A 24,064-nucleotide genomic window follows, 5' to 3' on the forward strand; every position below is an offset into this window, starting at 1 on the left:
TGTGTATATTTATCCAGGTTTATTGAATCAATAATTAAAATTGGGATTGTGTCATAATTTTGTTTTTTATTACCAGTGGTACACTCAAGCTGGCAACAAGGCAAATTGTTTTGATGTACTAATATAACCTCACTTCTTAATCTGGAAAGCAGTGTTTTTTCTTTAGTTAATTAAAAATGGATAATTGTGATGAATGCGAGGGTGGCGACCCGAAAGGCGTCAAAAGAAAAAGAAGCTTGGACCAAGACTCCTGCGAAGAGGATCCAGAGACCCCCTCTGCATCCCCAGAAATGGGCGAAAGCAGCACAAAAACAGCAAGACTGAAGCGAAAGCGTAAATTTGTATACACCAGCGATAGCACAGTTCCGAAAAAATGTCGAAAATTTTATTTCATCAACACACAAATGACCAAACCTCGCAAACAAAAGCTGGCAAAACCTGAACATGTGCAAGAACAAAACGTGGAAACTATTCCAGGAAACAAACACAAATTACATTTTGCCAAATTTGACGCGAGTGGCAATGTTGTTTTGGTGCACAAGCTGCACCAAAAATTTGACTTGTTCTTCAGTGATGAGAAAAAGTGTAATTATGAAGCCTCCAAAAGCGTGGATTTGAGCTTTCATGTGGTCGATGAAATTGCGCTTGAAGGGTTAGACGGAATCACGCTCGAGGGTTTGTTATTAATTTGTAGTTTTTAACTATTAATGTTGTAATTGTAGCTTTTTGGAAACGGCTGAAGTTTGTTTTTCCCTACCACATTAACAAAACCATGGCTGATCGTATCTGGAGACTGATTTGCAATAACAAGCGTGTTAACATTTTCATACTGAAAGAGCCACGCGAAGAGCTAATATTTTTTGACCGTTGTAAATATTTAGATATTGATTCTGGTTTTTTTGTGGAGCCAGTAAGTATTTTTTTTATATTATTATTTTACCTGTATAATTGTAGTTTATAGAATTTAACGACATTTATCCCATGGCCTCAGTTAACGGAACTGAAGTCAGAGGCTCTTGTTCGACTTTTGATACCAGAAAAGAAAACAACGGCGTTCGGAAATTCTCAATGGACAAGGCGATAAAATTGTAATTTTCGCCAATTTGCGGATCAAATGTTAATTTTGTTTATAGGTACGACCAAAAGTTGGTTTTTGTTGCTGACCAAGCTTTAAGGAACAAGGCCCTCATTGACGAGGAAGCCGATCCAAATATCGAATTACTGGACTTTGAGTATTGCATTTTGGAAAAAATTGGGCGATCTCGCGATCAGGGAGAAGTGACCCAGGGCAAAATACCGCTAGTTAACGACAGCAAGAGGGTTTATCACACCCGAAAAGTGCTCCTGAATTATTCGCTAATCGTCCACCAAAATTTCTTCCTGAAATCGCTCTCCTTGAACCAGAATATCTCCGGCGGTTTGGTTCATTTGAAGCGATTTTATTCCAAAAGAAAAACCAAATATATCGTCATCATGGAACGAATCGCCAACATACTGAGAAATCGGCCAAACCACCAAATAGACTTGGTCGAGTTTAGGCAAATTTTCGGACGGAACGTCTCAATGATTAAATTGGTGAAAACTGCTGATTTTCGGAGGTTTTTTAAAATTTCCGTAATCTCACAATTTTTTTTTGAGTATTTGTGATTCATGTTTTTTTGTAGACATTTCCCTACAGAAAGTTTTACCCAAACGCGACGCAGCACGAATACATGTGCAAAAGCAAACAAAGGGAAAGGCAAGTTAAAGTTTTGCGTATGCTGGACCCTTGTGCGAACATAACGGCCATAATGGACGTAAAGGACTCTAAAGAACTTCAACCAGAAAAACCAGGTAAAATTTGGGTACTAAACGGTTTTTTTTTATTTTTAAGTTGCTTTCAGCCGAATTGGGACGACATAAGTTCATTAATTATGAATATCTGCGCGATATTTTTCTCTACATTTTATCGACAGGATACGCTGGTGTTTCCATACAAGAAATTAATAACCATTTTGGGATGGATTTTTATTCAGTTAGACTAGCTGTGAGAAAGTTGCTGTTGAGAAACGTCATTGACAGTAATAAGATTGATCTGGGGAGGCAGCAGACACTTAAGTAAGTTCATCTTGGTTGTTTATTAACTGCATAATTACTGTTTTTTTTTAATGAAAGAATATAGTTTAATTACGTATTACGTAATATGTACATTGTTCAGTCGCTCAAAAAGAAAACGAGAGAAAATAATTTGTTTGGACGGAATAAATTTGTTAATTTGACTAAAATGTGCCGAATAAAAAAAACGGTAAAACACGGATTTATGTATTTTTTTATATAGATTAAATTATCGCTTTGAATTAATAAACAAAATTAAAGATTCATGTAATTTTTACCATATGCTGGGAGTGCTTTTTTAAATGTTTTCTTCTGTTGCGAAATAATTTCCAGAAATAAAAAAATCCTGGTAAATAATAATTAATTAAAACACGATTGAGTTCGAATATCTCAAAGCAAAGAAGTGGCTTAAAGTTATATTTTTTTTATTTCCAATAAATTAGTGAGAATTTAATTAAAAAAGAAATTATTTTTATTTTTTTTGTGGGTTTTTGAAAGTTTTAGGGCCGGTTTACAGAAAGCGAAATTAAGATTTAAACTTAAAAAAATAGACAAAGTACAATGATAATTTAACTACTTAAATAATTTATTAATTGGAAATGGTATTCTTAATAAAATGAAATAAGAATTGTTGTGTTTGATTTGTTATAATAGGACATTAAGGGCCGGTTTACTTTACAGAAAGGAAAATTAAAACGTCTGTGTTAAAACTTAATACCGGATTAAACTAATTCGGCATTGAGTTTTCATTTAAAATGTATTGACAAAAATGTTAAATTACTCTCTAATTACAATTTGATTGCAATTAAAATGTTCTGTAAACTTATAAACTTATTTTGATTAATTAAGCAACAAATGAAATTTGCAAACTTGAAATTTTTTTATTTATCTTTTAATTTTAATTTTATCTTTTTATTTATCTCTTAAGAAAATTAATAAATGTTTATCGATTTGAAGAAAAATTGGAAAATTTTGGTTTTAAGTTATCTCTTCTGTTGTTAGGTGTTGTTAAATATTTCAAGTGAACCTTATTTTTGCAGTAATGGTCAAAATTTTAATGAGGATATTTCCATAAATGAACAATTCTAACGTTCATTAAAAACTTTTATTCTTATTAAGAATAAAACACAGATTTTAATTCTTATTTTATTATTAAATCTTTTATAGACGTCTTTACTTGAAATTTGAAATAGAATTGGATTACTACATTTTTGTTTTATCTTGTTTTATGCACAATAAGTTTGGTATCGTTAAGTAATAAACTACGTTTATAAACGATAAAATTTTTGATTATAATTTGTAGCAGTGAGATTTTAGGAAAATAATTGTTTTGAGTTAAAATATTTGTTGGACTAGCAAAATGATCTTTAGTGATAACACTACACTGAAACAATAAGAATTGATAGTTTTTGTAAATTATTTCTACGGTAAAAAATTTCGGCAAAAGTTAATTAAATAAAACTGTTTTTTAATTGTCACGGTATTTTATTTTGCAACGAAACCTTTTACATTAAGAAAACATATTAAAATTGATCTTCAATTTTTTTTCATTAATTCGCATGTTTGTTGTTCGGGTATCAGCCAAACAATAACATTTTTTTAAGAGACAAAATTATTCATTAGACAGTAAATCTTTTACTAAGTTTTCAATAACGCGGCGATTTGCTAACGTAAAAATTTTTTCAATAGATTTTTCGCGAAATGTTTCTCCATGCCTGGCTGCTACATTAACACTCAACCGAAAAACTACGAACTTTCGCCTGCGACCCTCTCTCGCGTTTTGGCCGGCTATGAAAATAAAACCGTCGAGGAATCAATCGAAACTCCCAAGCCTGAACCCGCCCCAATTCAGACCCAATTCAACCTAAACTTCGAACCATTCTGTTGCACCTCCTTCCTGACCGAAATGGACCCGAGCGCTGACGACTTGACAATCTACGACATCGTCATCAAAGGCCGAGATAAACTCCTCCTAATCGGAAGCAACCTCTGCTCGCACTACATCAGCGAATGGGACGAGTTTCTCCTAAAGCGAGACGATTATTCCAAAGGCATCCAACTCTTCCAGACCGGCTTCGGGAAAGTCATCTACGAATTTTTATCGAGCGTGCGAACTAACGATATTGAAACAGACAACTGTATCGTGTTCAGTCTGGAAAATGTGACCGCCAGCACGAAAATTGCGCCGTTCAAAGTTCGGCGAGTATTTAAAGCCAAGAAAAATTACAACAACCCGCACAGTGACGGCGTCCACACGGACACAATTTCCAAAATTTACCTCTTCGAAGCCATGAGCGAGACGCACCGCAGTAACCAGGTTGTGGACAAGTTGCGGAACATTTTCGAGCGCCTTATGGTCCTCGAAGGGAAGAGGAAACGCTTCGACAGCGTTAAACTCGAGCCCGCGGTCGAGTTCGAGGAGTCAGGCGGCGTAGTTATGGAAAAATTCATGGGGCCGTCCCCTTACCTCGCATATTCCGAGGAGCAGGAGGGCATCAAGCTTGAGATTTTCGCCTCCACGAAGCCAAAATGTAACAGGTCTGGACTTTTCTTCGTCACGGACGACGAAAACCTGACCCAAAGGTACGTAAACCGGGCCAATATTCTGCTGAAAAGCGTCTACTCGCAAGAGGTCGTCCGGGACGTGCATTTCTTGTACAAGGACGTGCTGGAAGAGGAGAACTTGGGCGGGTACGACAAGAAAATCTGCCGCAAGACGATCGTCTCCATCATTGCGCGACTGGTGGACGAGGGCTACATTAAGGTCTTCAAGGTCGTAATGACCGAGAAACACATAACGCGGACGCAGTGCTTCATCTGCGTGCTTGAAACCGACGTCCTCCACACGCAAATCAAGTCAACGATCGACCAAATGAAGCTCAAGTTTTCCCTCGCACGTGTGCCCGACAAGCCGGTTAAAATAAAGAAGAAAATCGAGTCGCCGTTCAATATGGTCGACGTGAAGGAAAGCATCAACGAGTTGAAACAACTGACGAGTGCCAAGCTCGAGCCCGCTTACAAATTCGATAAGAGTAAGGGTAGGGTGTACGGGTATTTGCCAAAGTTCGCCCGGATGCGGCTCCTGCACGAGCACTTGTTCTACGTTGTCCGGGAATTGAACGAATGCGAGCCCATTTCGGGCCGACAAGTGTTCGAACTCTGCAAGAGTTTGAGAATTAAAGGGCAGGGGGAAGTCAACGACTTGCCCGCAATTTACCGGAATGAAGTCAGTTGGAAGATGTTTATCCCGCCAATACCCCAACACACGACCTTCCCGAAAGGGTGGGCCCTCGCGTGCGACATAATCCTCCGAATGCCACTTTCGATCTTCGTCAAATTGTACAAAATCGTGTACGACATTCCAGAGCTTGAGGCGTATCTTAAACACCCAATCAAACGGCATTTTTTGCTGAAACATTTGCCGGTTGATATCCGCTCCGTTCTCCTGCGCAAACGCAAGTATTTCTACAACATTTACGAGAACCTCTGTAACATGTGTTACGTCGGGTTGTTACAACTGGGCCCCCGAAACTTCAAGGAAAAAGACCAAGTTTTCATTTACTTGAACTCGAAGGCGACCCTTTACGACACTTGTAACAGCCAACCGGGTTACAACCTAGTCGAGGACAAACCCTACCGGGAGATCCTCTTCGAGTTCAAGACCGGCAGTGACGTTGAAATCTATTGGTCGGAAATGTTGCGCATTTGCATGAACACCCAATTGGGCAAGCGCAAGGTTTTGGACGGCCAATGTGTGACGATTGAGGAGTGTGGGGCCAAACCGGCGATGGTCGAGACGCTCCGCCCTAAAACCTTCCAAGGGGCGGTGCTAGACGACACGGGGGCGTTGCCTGGCGATCGCAGGGGCGCGGCCGGCGTTGATTCCTCACTTTGGACGTTCGTTAAGCGTAACTGGGTGTGGAGCACCAGAAATAAGGCCCAATCGCAGAAAAAGGCGGCGTTTGAGGTGGCCCCCGTCCGGTTTGACTCGCTCAAGGGCGGGGCTAGCGACCGGAGGGCGTGTCCTAAACCCAAGTCGGTTATGGTTAAGAGACAGAAGAAGAAGTTGGTCAGGAAGTTTATAAGTGTGACGAAGAAACGGCCTAGGGAGTATTACGATGCGCTTGATAAGTCCATAATGAAGAAAAATGCAACAGTGAGAGTTGAGTGGGACGAAGAGGAGGATCAGTTGTTGAGGTATAGCCGGGCCGCTGCGAGTTATTTGTGCCCAGAGTTTAAGAAACAGTTTATTCCGTATAATGTGATCAGGGACGTATTGCACCGAATTTGCCCGAAAGTGCGCAACAAAACGGCCAAAGCCATTCAGAGACGGACTTATGTGCTTTTGACCAACGACGAGACCATCAAGATAATGGAAAACAACAATGAGAATTTCTCGAATTCGGAAACAATCGGCAAATATTTCGAACAAGTGCGGAATCGCTACAAGAACGAAGTCAAAATCAGCGACTCACAAATCTACATCTGTTACATCTATCTCATGGCCTACATTGCCAAGCATCGGAAAGAGGTTGAGTTGTTGCTCTTGGGTTATTTCGCGACTTTTGATTTTTTCGCGAAAGCGAACATTTCGGAGTTTGAGGCGATTTTGCAAAATTGTGACGATTCAAGTCCGATCTACACGGACCCTAAAACAGTCGAGGAAGTGACCAAGGACACGATCAGGTCAGTGGTGCACTGCTCAATGGCCTGCAAGAAAAACAGTGTGGGGTGGACGTTCCACTTGTCGCGGATTTACAAAAAATTTGCGGACGATTTGATTCGTGTGACTGTCGCTAACATGAAAAAGGACCAATTTGTCGTCACGAATAAAAACTACGTGGGGAAAAACCTGGACGGGAATTATCCCACGCCACTGAAATTTTCCTACGTTTATAACTTGATGAAAAGTTCCACGTATCCGAAGGAGATGTTCCGAGAGGCGTTTCGGGTGTTTTTGGCCAAGTTGGAGGGGGATTTCGAGGCCGCAAGTTTCATGGTTTGTAACGAATTGAACACGTATTGGGAGGAGATTAGCTTTATTTTCGAAATCCCCGAAATGGGGATAATCCTGAACCCCGAAATTGAGGACCATAGCGAAGTGATTGAGGAGTTGGCGAAACGTTTCCGCCTGTATCTCGACAAGATTTACGAGAAGAAAAACGCGGGACGTACTCCCGAAGTGATGGAGACGCAAAGTGTGAACATGGTTGAAGACTGCGAGAAGATTAAGAGCAAAGTCAGGCATTTGATATTCCGAGTGCCTTACTTACTTGAGGGGGACCTGGAATTGTGTTTCAAAAAAATGCTCGACAGTAGCAATAACCTGGAAATCAATAATTACATTTATTTGATGATAGTCAGTCTGAAAAAGTTTACGGAGGGAAGGAACACCACTGACGATTTGCGCAGTTTCGTCGCAAACATCGAAGATGAGAGCTGTGTAGACAGTGAGGAGAAGCTATTGAAAAATTTATCGAAAGTTGTTTTCGTGATCCAGACCATTCACCAGCAACAAGTCGAGACGAATTCAAGTGCGTTCGAGAGTTGGGAAAGCGAGATTTGGGACGAAGTCCGGAGTCGCAGTGATGACTCCAGTAGTGCGAGAAAATCGCCGAAGAATTACGCCAGTGGAATGGAAGTGTGCATCAAGAGGGCCCAAGATGGCGATTTTCCCTCAATTGAGGAAATTAAAGAAGGGATGATGGCTGAAGTTGATGCTGAGAAGCGGAAAATTCCGCATATTACTGACTTGATTATGTTGCTAAACGAGGGAAGGTTCCCCGAATTGGACACTGATAACGATATTGAAAAACTGAAGGAGCATTTCGTTATGCAGTACCCGAAGTTGGACCAGTTCGTCATTGAAGATTTGGAAAAAATGAAGCAGGACGAAACGACAGTCAAGATTACGAATCGTGAGAAGATTGAGACTTTTGCCAAGATGACTGAAAAGTATGTAATTCATTTCACGATTTTGTTTTATTCGTAATCACTTCCGTAATATTACCATTCAAAGGTCGAGAAATTACGTTGCCAAAAATTGCCATTTTATTTGCAAAGTAATTTAAACAAAATGTGATTGTGAATAAAAGCCCTTCAAAATTTTGTGTCTTGTAAACAAAAGTACTTCTGATTGCGTAAAAACATATGTGTACTAAATACAATTCGATGTTTTTTTACATTTACACGGGGACAAAAAGATATTTCAAAAAAAGTTTTACAAAATATTCCAATCGTTCTATTTTTAAAGTAAAAATGAATCAAACTGTGTAATAGAAAATTTGAGAGATTTTGAGTAAATAAAGACTTTCACGAAAATGCTAATGAAATACAATAAAGATCAAGTGAAATAAACAAATTTAAAAAAGAAAAAATGACGTTATTTATATCTTTTTCGGGAATTATAGCACGCACGTGAGGTAAAAGTTCTTTTTTCTGTTAAAAATTTATGTAAAAGTAAATTATTAATTAATCATGTAATTAATGGTTTTAGTAAAAACTCTTTTATTTCATGACATAAGCACGAATAAGCACGTTTCTGAGCAAAAAATACTCGTGTGCATTATTTTTTTAACAAGATCTTGCTAGACATCATTTATTTTTGGACTAAAACTTCTAACTTTGCCTTTTTCGTGTGTTAATAAGGCACACATTTGTGAAATTTTGCTTAAAGTAGTCGAAAAATCGACGATTCTTTGTGCTTATTTCATACGATTTAATAAGATCTTTGCTTTTAGTTTTATAAATATTTTCAAAATTTTAAACTAAATAATTTAGTATATGTCAGTAAGAAGTATTTTTTTGCGCGTGGTAAAGTATGGAATTCGCTGTATATCTCAACAAGAAAAAGTATCCGACTTTCGTACCTTTCAAACAGTAAGATAAGTTTTTAACTGTACTGATGTCAAGTCCATAAAAATTATTATTGTTCACGAAATGCAGGGAAAGAAGACTTCAGCGAGAAAATAGAGGCGAAAGAAATTGAAAAATATTTTTCATTTGATTTAATTTTCTTGAAACGTTCACATTTTGTTCACCTTTACAATTTTAGTGTTGTGAGGCCACCACAAATGGACTTAATCATAAAATACTTGGATGATGTGAGTGGCACTGGCGACGACATCAAAATTGTGGAAAATTTGATCGATTTTATTAAAGAGAAAAAAGAGTTAGGTGTTTCTGGACGAGAGCTGAAGGTAATGGTCGTTCATTTACTTTTAGCGCCTATTTACAAATACTTTTTAGCAATATTTTACGAATAAAACCGACCTGAATTTGGCCCATCTCATGCATTACTTGGGTGAAATCGGTGTGATTTTGAGAGCGGGTGTGGCGTCATTTATTTATGTCCATTATGAGTACCAGTCCGAGTGGTTGACTGAAACTTTTATGTTGTCACGCGAAGAAAAACAAATTTATGAATCGACTGAAAAAGAAGAAATGACGCAATTAAGGGCTTTTATGGGGGAAAAGCTCGAGTAAGTCGAATTTGATTGATTTATGTTTTCTAAATGTTATTTTCAGTTCGCTTGAGCCTAGAAAAGTACAATTGAAACCGTGGACTAAACTTGACGGGTGTCTAAACGATAATCTTTTCTACGAATGGCTGTGTTTGGTTTTTTCCCGTTGCATTGATTTTCCCAACATTCCCTTTACGGTTTTGTGTGAATATTTTCATTACATCAAACCCGTCGATATTTATTCGTTGTTGGAAGTAAGTTGTGTACGATTTTTTGGGCCAGAACTAAGTTAGCATTTTTAAGGTATTGCAAGAGCTTGACTGTGTTAAAATCTATTTATTTGATAGAATAGAAAATAATCTTTGTTCTGCAAGAAGTTTCGTGGAAGAACGTACGTTTTACCATTTCTTGTTCCTTATCATTTATGACTCGATTTTAGGTGAGGCGACAAGTCTGGATAGTTTTGACGAAATGTTTTTAAAGCCCACAAATGTGTCAGGTTTATGTTTTGGTTCGTTTTTGGATAAGTTGTGTCCTAATTAACATGTATTTAATCTTTAATAAATTTTTTTGGAAAAAATGAATTTTGATTTACCGCCAAATTTCAAGATTCAGCGCACGTTTGTTGCACTGTCAAGTGTCAAACTTGACGTCTTTTTTAAATTTGTTTTCAGTTAGAACACCGGTGTTTTTTAGAATGGAAAACAAGGAAAACATCCCAACAAAAAAAATCTTGAGGCAATTGCCCCCTCTTCATTATCCCTCCGGTTTATTCTATCAAAGTAAGCTAACACCAATTTGGTCCTAACCTAAATTTTGATTGTCACAGGATTGGAAAGAATTAAAGCCTGCAAGTGCCTCAAAAGCAACGAATTGCAAGCAATACATCATCTAGTCGAGTCTCATGTGCCAAGTTTGCGGCTTAAAACCGCCATACGCTACGAGAAAACTCTATCTTCAGTCACAGACAATGTAAAGTTATTGTCTTTGGACAAGAGTTATGTCGCCTCGAGTTGCCCGAACACAGAAATCAAGAAGAACATCAGTAGTTTACTCAGCAAAATTGAAGAAATGCCGCCTGGTAACAATTAATAAATAACTGAGTGTTTTATTTACCCTCTTGCAGAATGGACTTTGGTTCAAATTACACCACAATTTACTTGCAAAGCGAACGTGGAAATAGCCGCAGATGAACATCACACAAACCCATTGTACATTTCTGTGTTCAACTGTGGTCCAAACCAACCCAAACCGTTTTGTGTCAGTATTAGTGCACCTCATGACAGTGTCAAGGGGGCTCCTGTTGAACTAGCCAAAGAAATGCACTCCATATTTGCAGACAACAAAGAACTCTTACTGAAATCATCCAAACAAAAGCATTTTGCTAACGTTTCGCAAAAACATCATTACTATTGCCAGAGAAAGTCAATTGATGACAGGCTAGAAGTAAGAATTTTTATTGTAAATTATTCTTTGGTCGTAACTAATTCATTCTAGATGGTTGTCAGGGACTTGAGTAACTTGTATTTGAAAGAGTGGAAGTGTTTGTTTATGGGAAAATACATCAACAGTGATTTAGAAAACAGAATACGGAAACGAATTGAAGATTTTTTTAGAACAGAGTAAGTCACTTAATCTCCAAGGGAAGAAAATTAAGTTTTATTCCAAACAAACATTGGCTGAAGTGCGAGAAATATTTTCAATTTTAAGTGGATTAGATTGTTTTTGGGCTAGCAACTCGATTTATTTTGCGGGATTTTGTCGAAACGAAATAACATATTTACCAAGAAGGATCTGAGTTACATTATTTAATTTATTTAAACTAAATTATTCCAAGAAATTTGGTCGCGATAATGATGTAAATAAAAATATCAAAATAACAACAATAATTACAGCCACTCCTGAGTGATTTCGCTCATACTTGGGCCAAGAATTTCAGGAAATTTTGCCGAAAAATTTGGTCAAAATTTTTTGAAATCGTACGTAAATTTATTACTTGATAGTTCTCAAACAAAACTGGATATCTATGTTATTTGTAGATTTCCGTGGCTTAAATTGGATGAGAAAACCAAAGTTATTGTGCAGTATTTAATAAAGAGTTATTATTATTTAAAAATGACTGAATTACGGAGCGCTTTACAATTCCTTTTCCCGGAAAAAAATGTACAAAGAAGTGTTGGCCAGTTCATTAGGGACTTGTTGGAGGAATTTAAGCTTTTCCAAGAGAAACGGCACCCTTTAATTTTAATTATTGATGATGTGAGTTAATTAAAATCACCAGTTTTTTTTCTATTATCATTTTCTACGCAGAGCCTAGACATTTACCCTTGGGAAATGATGGAAATCTTATCAGAAACGACAGTTTCGAGACTACCATCCCTACATTTGGCTTATGCCTTATATCAAGAGCACAAAGACAGTATGGAGGGTGGTTTTAAAATTTTAAAAAATCCACAAAGTGGCACATATCTCATTAACCCAGACTTAGACTTGGTTAATATGCAAAATCGGATAGAAAGTTTCTGTGATTATTGGTTACCCACATGGGAGGGGATTACCGGTGCGAGGCCGACGAGTGAACAGTTTGTAAAACTGCTCTTATCAGGAGACGTTTTCTCGTAATTGGAAATAATAATTTTGAAATTGGAAAACTTAAGTTCTTTTGTAGTTATAACGGACATGGGAGCGGTTCGCATTTTTTCTCCGCAACTAACGTTGAGAAGATTCGGATAAATGCTGTTGTTGTCTTGTTCGGTTGTGGCAGCACACGCTTGACGAGGCTAGGGCCCCAAAGTGAAATGGCCACGGCCTCTCATGTGTATTTAATTGCTTGCAGGTATTTTCCAACTTTTATTTTATTAAATTTGATTACACCCTCGGGCTGCGCTAGGGAGAAGCATAACGTAGGAGATGAAACGAGATACAAAATTGTTGGATTTTCTGAACTTAAAAAATACGACAAATCGTTTTAAATTCAACCAATTCACTAATTATTTGGGTCGTTTCATTTCCTAATCTTAGACATCCGCAGGCTGCGCCCGCGGAGCAGCGAAATTGTAATAAATCTTATTTTTAAAGCCCTTGTACTGTGGGAATGCTATGGGAGGTCACAGATCTGGACACTGATATTTTGGCGACTGAATTTTTGAGTTACTGGATACCGTGTTCAAAAGTCCATTGGAAACACCTGGATAAGGCGAAATGGAAGAAAGGCGAAAAAGGTAAACAAAATGTGAAAATCGCACACGGCGTTAATTGTTTTGTAGTAAATTTTTCAAAACAACACTTTGATCCGCCACCCACTTGCCACACTCACGAGCCAGAGTTGTTGAAAGCCCTAAGTGCCGTAAAAAAATCATCAGAGATAAACTTCTACGCAACCCGAGCGGCATGTGTGGCACGGGGAATCCCCGTTAAAATAGCCACAAATTAATTTTTTTAACATGTTTTATTATTCAAGTGTAACTAAAAACAACAACCACTATATATAGTTTGCTCGACCTCACTTATTTTTTCCTAGTTCAGATTTCATTCGTTTTAAAAGCGAGGGCATGTATGCAATTTGTTTATCAACACAGTTTTTGGCACACGTTTCAAACAGCGCTGTATATTTACTAACCTAAAAAACGTAATATATTTTTGCAAGTTTGGCAAATTGTTTTACTTCAGCTTCCGAAGGATTAGGCCCCATTTTCACCCGAATGTCGTCGTTACAGTCCATAACGCACCTTTGTAGCTTATTTTGGAGCTGTTCTAGCTCTCTTTGGACGTAATTCTGGGCATAGTTCACGGACGAGGCGCAGTTTTCGACGCATTTTTGAACACTTTCGAGTGAGATTTCCCGGTTGTCGCAGCATTTCGCAGCGCAGCGATGCATGTCGGCCTGGAAAGCTGAATTTTCCGAATTTGGTCACAAATTATATACAGTACCTGCATTTTGCGCAAATACTCCAAATCGAGCTCGTTGACCATTTTGGTCATTTCTTGCTCAATTCTCTGTCTCTGCTGCTCGACCATTTTTGATTTGTGCGAGAATTCCGGTCTTGTGATAAGAAAAATTAAAAACGTGAATTTTGTGAGGTTATGCTAACCTAACCTAAATGGCACCAACTGTCGCAGATTTACAGGTTACTGTAAAATTGTACTTTGACTTCCGACACCTAGATATCGCTGCCCACATTTTTTTTATTTTTTTGTATAGTTTAAAAAATTTTATAAAATCTGTAATTCACAGCAGAGAATCGAGCAAGAAGTGAGTAAATGACCAAAATAGTCAACGAGCTCGATTTGTATACTGTATAAAATCTGCGACCAAATTCGGAAAATTCAGCTTTCCAGGCCGGCATTTCTAGTAATTTTTGGTTTTGATGCAACTGTTGGCAAGAGCCGCTTAACTGTCAAATTATGGCACTGCCAAAATAATCTAACCTATGAAAATGTCAGGGTTAGTGAGACGGTTCTATCCGTTTAAAATTAATAGTGTGCGTAATTTTTTATCCCGAAATTATTCAAAACCTGTAATTAAACCTTTGGAGCACATAAAACCGGAATTAATTATCACTGACACTTGCGTCGAGCGTTTGAAAAATATCAGTAAAAATTCGGATGAGTTCTTAAGAGTGAGTGTAGATGGGGGCGGTTGCTCGGGCTTCCAGTATAAATTTGACCTAGACTCGAAAATTAATGAAGACGATAAGTGAGTGAGCACCGATTATGTATTTTTAGCTACAAATGATTTTGCAGAATATTTGAAAAAAATGGAGCTAAAGTTGTGATTGATGAAACGTCATTGGACTTTGTTAGAGGAGCGACGGTCGACTACCGGGAAGAACTAATTAAATCTTCCTTCAGGATTGTCAATAACCCGTTAGCTGAGCAAGGGTGTTCCTGTGGGTCGTCTTTTGCTGTCAGACTGGATTAAACAGATTAGTGCAATAACTGTATTAGACTTTTTTGCAAATATGTAAATAAATACAGGTCGATTAAACAAACCGCATAATTTATACAGAGTAAATAATGTAAATAAATTATTAAATTAAAGGAATGTTTACTTTTTGCTCGCAATTTTATGTTTGAGTGCTTGGATTTCGTCGCACTGTTTCGTGATCTTATCATTTTGGGCGGCTATATGTTCAGTCATTGCATCAAGCTGACTCTTGTAATTTTCTATAGTGGTAAGCAACTCTTCATTGCTCTTCTCTAGATTGCCTTCTATTTCCTTGTTTACCACAGTCAGATGTTCTAATCTTGAATATAAGGCTTGATTTTCACCCCACAAAGTTTTGGTTTCTGAGAAGGCCATTTGCTTGGCTTGCAACAATTCGCCCAATTGAGATTCGTAATATTCAGTCAACCGTTCGTTTGATTGTGGTTTGGAACGCAGGACTTCGCATTCAGAGCGCCACCTCTCAGCTTCCTCTTTCCAAAAAGTGACCTAAAATGCACTTTATAGCTTTCCGAATTTTTTGAAGAGAAATACCTCATTCTGGTCTTCACTGGATTTATTAGACGCAACATCAGAATTTAGCACATCCATGTGCTGCTCCTCGACCTTCTTTTCGACTTCATATTTCGCCCTTTTAAGCTTGGCAATGTCCTCTAAATATTTCGTTTCCTTCTGGTGATATTCTTTCTCACAGTTATCTAATCTTTTCTCCAACCATGCGATTCTCTCCTTGCAATCGCTCAGCTCGTACTCCTTATCAGCCATCTACAACACGCCTAAAAATAACCAGCAACAGTAGCAAATATAAATATTTACACTGCTAACAAGTTGGGCATTTTCTAGAATTTTTTTCTGCAACTCCTCGTCCAGGACACTAGTGTCTGATTGAATGATGTTCTCGGTGCTTTTATTTTTCCCTTTTTTAACGTGACTGTTCACTTGCAATTCTTGTTGCAACACTGATATCCGCTTAGTCAACTGCTCGTTTCGGAAAGTTAGGCTTTCCATTTCTTGATCATGTTTCCGTATCTTCTGCTCGTGTTTCTTAATTGTGTCTTTTAATTCATTGTTTTTCGCCTGTTCCTCCAAAACGGCTTTTTTCAAGACCGTGGCTTGCGACCTCACCTGCAAAAATTGGAGATGTCAGCGGATCCGCCCCACTAATTTTAAATTAAAATAATTCACTTTGGAGTATTCTGTGGCGAGCTTTTGGTACTTTGCTTCCAAATCGCCTGGTTTGTCCATTTCTAGGCGAATTATTACATAAATCGGCCCAATTATTTATTTTCTAATCACATATCTTAGGTTAGTTTATTTTGACAATTGAATGACACTACTGACGTTTTGGTTTGACACTATAAAATTTACAGATCACTGTAACTTTGTACTTATCAATAATTGCATAGATGTCGCTCAAAATTTAATTTTTTATTTTTCATTAAAAATTAAAATAAAAATTCAAAGGCAAAGCTGTTTATAGTATAAATGTTTTTTATAAATTGGTTATAAATAATCTCAAATCAACTCTGCATTCTGTTGCCTTCTTCAAAGGAATGGTTTAATACTAGTTTTTTTTTTACTGAACATACTAAAATTTTCCGTATATACCAACTTGGCAATAACAACGTATACCCACCTATTGTATAAAACTTTCAAAGTTTCACTTTCCTAGACTTTTAAAATTTGTGTCGCTCATTTTTGTCACCCCAAGAAGTGCAACCCCTTCATTTCTATGACTGATTATTTCGAAAATATATCGGACGCGTCGGCACGAATTGATAGATTATTCGGGGCTTTTATCCCGGCTTTTTCACGTCGTGTCCAATCAAAAGGCACAATTTCGGATAATTACTCAAGATTCTTTAATTTTTGTGCTTATCCACTTCCCACACATCCTCCATAAATCACCAACCACCGTTTAAATCGTCCCCTTGCCGTGAAATCGGCTATTATATAAAATTTCACGCAATTTCATGTGCAATAAATCACGTTATCCGTAAAAGCATCCCCTAAAAAGATCTCGAAGTGGACCAGTATAAGTGCCCTTTGGGAATATTACTTGACGGACGTTATACCTACCTGAAGGTAGAAAAGACATGTGTTTGCGAATTAAAACCCATTTGGGTGCTTAATGTGTGTAGATAGTATTAAATTATACAGGTGGAACGACAGAGCATGAAGGAAATAGGTTTGATTGACTATTTTAGCGGCTTGTCGAGGTCTATAAAGCTCGAGTAATTCTACAATGGTTTATAGCGCCGCAAGTGCAAATTTAAATCTTACACATGACATTTATGCACTGTATAAAACTATTCATTTCGCAACAAATTATTTGCAACTCGTAAAACGAAACTAGTTTTTGCGCTACCTATTAAAATTGTTCGCAATTGCGAAATTGTCGAAAGCATGAAGTAATCTCCTTGTAATCGAAGTTATAAACTTGGAAACGCTTCCGCTCCTTGCATGCAAGTAAATTCTGCATCGAATGACAAAAAGCTTAAAGGACACGTAATTAGTCATGCGGTCTTAACCTGAGGCGAGATGGGTACCTGAAATTTTTTTGTGTAAATAATTTTTTATGTATATTTACCTGCACCCACAGTGTGCCAATATTGATCCAATTTTAGGTACACTGTCCTGATGTATAATCCTTCTTTTGAGCTTTTTATAATTTGCGATGATTCTCTTATTGAGTTCGAAAGCTTTCATCGAGCTTTTTATTCGGTGGCTGTCTTGCACCATGAAATCGTGAAAACCTTTTTAAACGCACCGTGTCGATTAAAATAAATTGCGTGGGAAGCGACCCTTTTCCCGTTTTAGAAAAACGTAAGATGAAATAAATCTAACATAAAAAAAATGGTTGAATCAATTGTATTACTTGGGTCGTTTGCGCTTTTATTAGACAAATTTTTATATCAAAGTACCACAGGATGTTAATACGAGTATTAAAAAGATTCCATAATATCGTTAAATCAGTAAGTTTCGTTAAGTAGATTAATTGTACCATGTGTGACTTTAAATTTTGAGTTGGCAACACTGAAAACACAGAGACAGAAGTTTGTGGAAAAAATATCTCTCCAAGGATAAACAGACAAATAAACTAATTTATAATACCAAAACTTAAACAATTCCTAACTTAATAAAGTCTATCTTAAACATAAACAAATTTGCTTCAACTTAAAAAAAATTGCAACAACTGCGAATGAATAATGTACTTAAAAAACATGTTATCTGTCAATATTAGATTGTTGAATTCTTGTTTCCATAATTTTCAAAATTATTTTTGTCTGTTTATAGTCCATATAAAACGTTATAACGTGCCCACAAAAAATAGGAGCAGAAAATTGTTTGTGGAAGCAAAAAATAATACAAAGAATGTCGTTTAGTAGCAACAAATTTCTTGCAGGAGCAAAAAATAGCTTGTGGTAATAAAACTGGAGAAAATTCACTAAAAATTTAAGTATCTTTATATACGCAGTTTATTTTTTGTTGAATTGTTTGAAGAACTATTGTATTCACAAAAAAATGGCGTAAAAAATTTGCTTCAATAGCAAAAACAGGGGAGAAAATAGATTGTGAGAGAAAAAATGGCATAAAAATTAGATGCAGCAGCAAAAAATGACGCAAAAAGTTGGAAAAAATAGTTTCTGAGGGCAAAACATGGTACAACAAATTGCTTATAGCAGCAAAAAATTAAGAAAAAAAAGCTTTAAGAGCAAAAAAATGGCTTAGTAATAAAACCTGGAGCAAATTCACTAAAAATTTAAATATCTCAAAATATACAGTTTTTGCAAAACTTTTATATGGTGTGATTAACAGCTCTTATTTTCTGAATCAAGTGAACATTATAGTAGTTATAGAAAATATCAACCGAAATTCTCTTACATAATTTCTAACCTAATAAATACACTGTAAAGGTTAAAATTTTAGAATATTTTTTTTCGTAATTTATACTGTTTTGTATAAGTGTTATGATTGTCTTAATTTAGTCAGGGTTTTTTCTTTTTTGTATTTCTTCTTATATATTTTATTGTAGGTATTGTTTCTATATTGTAAGGACTACTTGTCTATTTATGGTAGCGCTCAGCTCCGTTTGCGTGTGCGTCATCTGACATTTCTGTCACTACGTTTACATAGCAGGGGCATAGCGGTGACAAACTATCAAATATTTTTTGAGGTTACGAAGTGTTTAAATTATGAGTTGTTACAAAAAATACAGATTCACAAAACAAGAACTAATAAACGCAGAATCAAAAACCTAACGAAACGCAAATCACAAAACACAATAAACGAACAGAAAATACTTGCGATTAACACCGATAACACTTTCGACAACCATGCGATGACGTCTATAATTTACTGTCAATGTCAGTTTGACAAATTCGTGACACTTGATGGTGTTGTCGAAGTGCATATGTAAATTAATGTTCAAGGATACCACCCTTAGACACCCCTTAGTTGTTTAAATTTGCATTGTTTTTGATAATTTTTTTACAGCTTTGTGTTGGTAATGAAAAAATGAAATTGATGACGCACACGCAAACCGAGCTGACCGCCACTATAGTATTATATTGTCCACTTTAGACTAAGAAGTCAGTTGGAAATGAATTATGTTATTATTATTATTATTATTATTATTATTATTATTATTATTATTTGTAGAAATATTGATTCACAAAAAATGATACTAAACTTTACTTCGATAGAACAAAATGGAGCAATAAATAGCATGCAGCAGCAATAAATGACACAAAAAATATCATCAACAGATGACGTAACAAACATTTTTTTTGTTATTTTAAATATTGTAAAACTATTGGAATTAGTAACCAGAATAAACCGAGAAAGAATACAAAAACTGCGTTGTTTTTGGGTATCCGTTTGGTAAATTTGAAATTTTGAAAAACTAAATATATAATAATCTATGCTATATTTCTTACTAAATTATTATTTTGTATTTAAATATTTATTTTGTTGTCGATTTTAATTAAACCTTTTTCACAGTCCATAACATGTTGCGGTTCTGCATAATTAAAAACGTTTTTTAAAATAGAGAATAAGGAAATCGTATCGTAGGTACTTTTATAAGTGCCATAAAAATTTAATTTTAATTTATTGTTATTTGACAGCAATTTGAAACATCCAGGATATGAGACTTAATAAAATTACATAAACGGCGATTTCAGTTTTAATACGAGTAATTCAATTACGAGCAGGTGTACCAATCGTAGGCACTTACCACGAAGAGACATAGTATTTGTAACGTATTTTAAAAACCGAGTTGCGTGATCCAACTCCCATTTAAAAAAATCAAACACAGTTATATTCCGAGTAGAAAACTTCCAGTGAATTATAATTTCCTTCGGCGCTACCATAATAAATTTAATTTATTGTTACTGTAAATTGAATGCAAGGTTCAGAAATAATAGAGATATTTCTAATTGAATTGAAAAAATAGCCGCGCTCTGGACAAGAATGGCGAAAAGAGCAGCCCCATCTCCCATGAGACACATGTTATCAGCGTGGGATCCGGGGCCACATCCAGTGACATATCCGATCAGCAAATAGTGCGCTAATTTGCTTATAATCCGGTTAGGACGATAGAACTGGAACATTGAGTGGATTATATGGAAATACGCCTCGCTAAAGCAAACGGATGAGAAACGAGATCGTTGTGGCGTTTGCTATCGCCTAATTTAATTGGCAACAATTTGTCGCGGAAAGCCACAGCTCGGATAATCCATTTTGCTGCGTCTAACCGGAAAAAATACCAGTGAAGAAATTACGTACAAATCAAAAGTTTTTTCAAACTTCGCAATGAATTGTTTCGGCTTGTTGTTCCCCATCCCGCCGCATAAATACACAAAGGGAGAGATATTTCCATGAATATTTGACGACGAATCACGGTAAAACTGCGCTGGAAAAATAAGGGAAGAAGTTGAAAGTGCAGAGGGTGCTAGATGAAAACTGATACGGTATTGATTTATGTGGATAGTTTTCAATTAAGCGCTTCTTCGGATTTATCTGCGGAAAGGCGGCTGTCTTTGAAAAACCGACCCGGGGTCATTAATTCCCGTCCTTGATGTCACGCCAATAAATAAAAGTAATTAAACGAAAACACCGTTGTTTGCGTTTCATTCGCCTAATAATATTCGATAAACAGAATTGTAAAATAAGAAAATTCGACAATTTGGGCCGCGACGGCCCTATCGTGCGATATGCCGTCATAAATAAAACATGATGTTACATTTTTTGTGGTGTTGGTGTAGTAAATTAGTGTAGTCGATTCCTTATCAATATTCATTGGGGGCGGGCACCATCTGTCTCATAAAAAACTGGCGACCGAATGTGGACCGATACGTTTCTCTGTGTGAACCCTTGGCTAAGCGGCCACTAATTCTCGCTTTTCGCGAATTTGTGGCGTTATAATTTCTAGTCGGCGGTTTTAGGACGCATGAAAAGCCAATGAATGGAATGAGTTATAGCGTAGATCCATAAACTCATTGAAAAGCATCGTAAAATCTTCGACGAGTTCATATGATGCGGCTGAACAAACAACCAGTCATAAAATAAATTTTCCACAATAGATAAAAACTAATTAGGCTGTTTGTTTAATGCCTTCGTGGCGAGCCGGTCTTATGGGCAAAAATCGAACACAGGCGCTGCCAAGAATATTTCAAATAAGTGCTTAAATTATTTTTTTTGCAAATTTTGAAACAACCTCCAACGACTGCACTTAAACTGGCAGAAAGTAATTTGATTGGATAGTAAAATTCAAAGCTGTAGCTAAACGTTTAATTATATTATTAATTATTATTACGGAGCGGATTTTTAGGAAGATAAAAACTTTATTTAGGTGTCTAAAAAAACAGAAATTAGGTAATAAAGTCTAATAATTTAAGAAACTACTACAGGTAAAACAAACGAAACGAACTAAGATTTGTAAAAAACGTAAAATTCTCTATTGCACCAAAAATCTATAAAAAAAGAAAATAATTACTCGTTAACCCTAAATATTGTTCCAAATTTGCTGTTGTAAAATTAGTTCGTTTTTCTGTAAAAATTCGTCTCAACCAAGAAAATGAAGTCATTGTAGTGAAAATACATATATTAGTACTAGTCTATTAAAAATCAATTAACATTTTTATTTAATTTTTAGTAGATTATTTATCGTTTGCCACAAGCTACTTTTTCTTCTATTTTCTACTATTAAGTACTAAAATTTCAGTGTGTGAAAGTAAATTATTTTTAAAGTGGTTTGAGTGAAATAATGCTGTGGCTTTACAAGGAATTTTTAAAATCAAAAAACTGTGCAATCTTAAAAAATAATTTAACATAACTAGAGTATTTCCAACTAAAATGTTAAGAAAAGTTAAGAGTTCGGAATCTAAGAAGGTAATTTTATTACTGAGAAAAACTAAAAAGTTGAAACACAAAAATACTAAAAAATAGTGAACCAATTTTTAGAACTAAGCGATTGAAAAGCTGAGAATCTGAAAAAGCTAAAGAACTAGAAAAGAAAAACATTAACAAATTAATTCTGAATAAAAAGCATTAAAAAATTGATAAGCTAAAAAAATTTTGATATACAAAAAAAATTCACAGAATGATTAAAATTCTGATGTAGATCTAAGTAACAGAAAAAATAATAATTAAAAAGCTGTAGAACTGCAAAGTAAGAACATTAATAAGATAAAATAGTATTAATAAAAATAAAATAAAAAATAATTCAATAATAAAAATAAAAATAACAAAATATATTGGGAAATGAATACGACATAATATGAGGAAATTAAGAAACTAAAATGCTGAAGTAATGAGAAACTTAAAAACTCTGTGATCGAAAGACTGGAAACTTGAGAAACAAAAAATGTTAAGACAAAAAAATTAAATAACTATTAATTAAAAAAATCTGGTTTATTGTTTTTTAACTAAATACCAAAGTACCTACTAATAAAAAAATGAAAAAATATTTTATTTTAAATTAGTTTAAACACAACTTTAGGATGTTTAAAACACACTTAGAGCCGGTTTACAAAACATTTTAATTGCAATTAAATTTTAATTCGAGATTAACTTGACATTACTTTATCAATTCATTTTAAATTGCAACTTAATTCGAATTAGTTTAATTCAGTATTAAATTTTAATTTCGCTTTCTGTCAGACCTTTAGGATGCAACAAGTCAATTTAGGAATTTAGAAAAAATAAAAAGGGTGGCAAATGTTTTTAACAAAACAAATTTATTTTGAGTTGTAAGAAAAGCTTTTAAAATTTGCGGTCTAGAATAGTTTAAAAGACTTATTTGCCTAGAGTTTTATAGTGTTATTTTTTTACAGTTTTACGGTCATTAATATTTTTGAAAGTACCTATTAAGGGCACACTAAATAATGTTATTTGCATTAACTACATACCTTATTTCGAATTATTTTGCCAAAAATCTTGGATTAAAAGTTATACTGCATGTTATAACATTTGGTACACTTTTTAATTTTGGATTTTTATATAAAAGTCGTTTCTTAAAATTGACGAAAAAATTAAGTAAGGTTTCAAGTATTCATATCAACCTACCGCAGCACATTTTTTCGGAGTGCTTTCTTCAGAATTTGTCCAAGAACTAAAACTGGTACAATATTTATTTTATTGACTTAAATTTTTGAATTTCGCCATTTCGAAATTACTGTCGCAACGCTAAAAATTGTCGAAACTTGGTGAAGATGCGTTTGTGGATCGCACTGTGGCTGCAGCCCTTAAAAGACCCTTGACAAAGAAGGGCTAAATAGGTATCTGAAAGCCAGCTCTCAATAACCGTCGGATTAATGAAAACTATCATACAGAGGTCGTGCGACACCCGCGTCAAGAATCTCGTGTTTGGTTAGGCTTTGATCCCTCGCTCAAGGCTAATAAATCCATGGAGGGCCCTCGACGAATTCGTCAAAATGGGTGAAATGTTTAGGACTGCTGGCTTGTATAATAACAGCGTGTACCGTGCATAGAGAATGCAAGAGATAAATGAAATGAACTCTCTGGATAAGAAATAAAGTAAACAGCACTTGTCGCCTCGGGGTTCGCATTGTAATGTTACGGATGAAACGGTGCAGCAGGCAGAGGGGTTTCGCTGTAAACTTGGACAATATGGCTGGCCACAGTTTATTATCAACAGAGCAGAAACGGGAAGGGTTACACTGCAGGCAGCAACAGAATGCCGCCTTTTGGATCTTTAATCACAAAGGATACTCGGCTATACATTAAAATGATCTAACTTGACCACAACCATAAATAGAGGCATTTGAAGGCGATTTTTAATCATGCATAAATCTCGCCTGAACCAGTTAGCCATCACGGATGGCCCAAAACAAAAAACGAAAATTAAAATAAGAGGACTTTGACTACTTCTCATAATTTATTAAATATTTCATGAAAAAATATGTATAAACAAAATTGTATGAAATGTTAAAAAAAATTCCCACATGTAATTTTTTGTGGCAATGAGTGAAAAATGAGATAGATTTATTAGTAATCTTTGTTTTAATAATAAAAATCTGAAATTTTGATAATTCTT

The 24,064-nt window shown here is 35.8% G+C and overlaps 5 protein-coding genes and 1 long non-coding RNA gene across 7 annotated transcripts; 3 read left to right on the forward strand and 3 right to left on the reverse strand.

Moving 5' to 3' along the window:
• Nucleotides 1–40: 40 nt before the first annotated feature.
• LOC100142360 (uncharacterized protein) lies at nt 41–10,137 on the forward strand. Of its 2 annotated transcripts, XM_008197580.3 has the most exons (12): nt 41–675; nt 723–910; nt 955–1,088; nt 1,134–1,614; nt 1,665–1,833; nt 1,884–2,097; nt 3,784–8,049; nt 9,149–9,293; nt 9,343–9,575; nt 9,622–9,811; nt 9,861–9,948; nt 9,997–10,137. In XM_008197580.3, the coding sequence occupies exons 1-12, from the start codon at nt 177–179 to the stop codon at nt 10,098–10,100; spliced, it is 6,711 nt and encodes a 2,236-aa protein (XP_008195802.2). In that variant the 5' UTR covers nt 41–176; the 3' UTR covers nt 10,101–10,137. The 2 variants fall into 2 exon arrangements, with proteins under 2 accessions (XP_008195802.2, XP_015837463.2); XM_015981977.2 differs by lacking the exon at nt 41–675 and having other exon boundaries at nt 775–910; nt 962–1,088.
• Nucleotides 10,138–10,175: 38 nt separating this feature from the next.
• Nucleotides 10,176–13,212, forward strand: Sse (Separase). Its single transcript, XM_008197581.3, has 9 exons — nt 10,176–10,339; nt 10,387–10,638; nt 10,684–11,003; nt 11,055–11,179; nt 11,597–11,816; nt 11,868–12,175; nt 12,226–12,393; nt 12,636–12,778; nt 12,824–13,212. The coding sequence occupies exons 1-9, from the start codon at nt 10,255–10,257 to the stop codon at nt 12,988–12,990; spliced, it is 1,788 nt and encodes a 595-aa protein (XP_008195803.1). The 5' UTR covers nt 10,176–10,254; the 3' UTR covers nt 12,991–13,212.
• LOC662880 (uncharacterized protein) lies at nt 12,987–13,669 on the reverse strand. Its single transcript, XM_968955.4, has 3 exons — nt 13,488–13,669; nt 13,222–13,440; nt 12,987–13,176 (listed from the first exon to the last, which is right to left on the reverse strand). Exons 1-3 carry the CDS (start codon nt 13,572–13,574, stop codon nt 13,060–13,062), a joined length of 423 nt encoding a protein of 140 aa, XP_974048.2. The 5' UTR covers nt 13,575–13,669; the 3' UTR covers nt 12,987–13,059.
• Nucleotides 13,670–13,870: 201 nt separating this feature from the next.
• Nucleotides 13,871–14,597, forward strand: LOC103313684 (uncharacterized protein). Its single transcript, XM_008197582.3, has 2 exons — nt 13,871–14,253; nt 14,301–14,597. Exons 1-2 carry the CDS (start codon nt 13,988–13,990, stop codon nt 14,476–14,478), a joined length of 444 nt encoding a protein of 147 aa, XP_008195804.1. The 5' UTR covers nt 13,871–13,987; the 3' UTR covers nt 14,479–14,597.
• Nucleotides 14,484–15,854, reverse strand: LOC662940 (uncharacterized protein). Its single transcript, XM_969009.4, has 4 exons — nt 15,688–15,854; nt 15,319–15,627; nt 15,037–15,267; nt 14,484–14,991 (listed from the first exon to the last, which is right to left on the reverse strand). Exons 1-4 carry the CDS (start codon nt 15,745–15,747, stop codon nt 14,605–14,607), a joined length of 987 nt encoding a protein of 328 aa, XP_974102.1. The 5' UTR covers nt 15,748–15,854; the 3' UTR covers nt 14,484–14,604.
• A 118-nt stretch (nt 15,855–15,972) lies between these two features.
• LOC107398228 (uncharacterized) lies at nt 15,973–17,736 on the reverse strand. Its single transcript, XR_001575141.2, has 3 exons — nt 17,103–17,736; nt 17,034–17,051; nt 15,973–16,978 (listed from the first exon to the last, which is right to left on the reverse strand). It is a non-coding gene; the product is annotated as an uncharacterized LOC107398228 (long non-coding RNA).
• Nucleotides 17,737–24,064: the final 6,328 nt, after the last annotated feature.

Source organism: Tribolium castaneum, chromosome 3, assembly GCF_031307605.1.
Source record: "Tribolium castaneum strain GA2 chromosome 3, icTriCast1.1, whole genome shotgun sequence".
Classification (NCBI taxonomy): Eukaryota; Metazoa; Arthropoda; class Insecta; order Coleoptera; family Tenebrionidae; genus Tribolium; species Tribolium castaneum.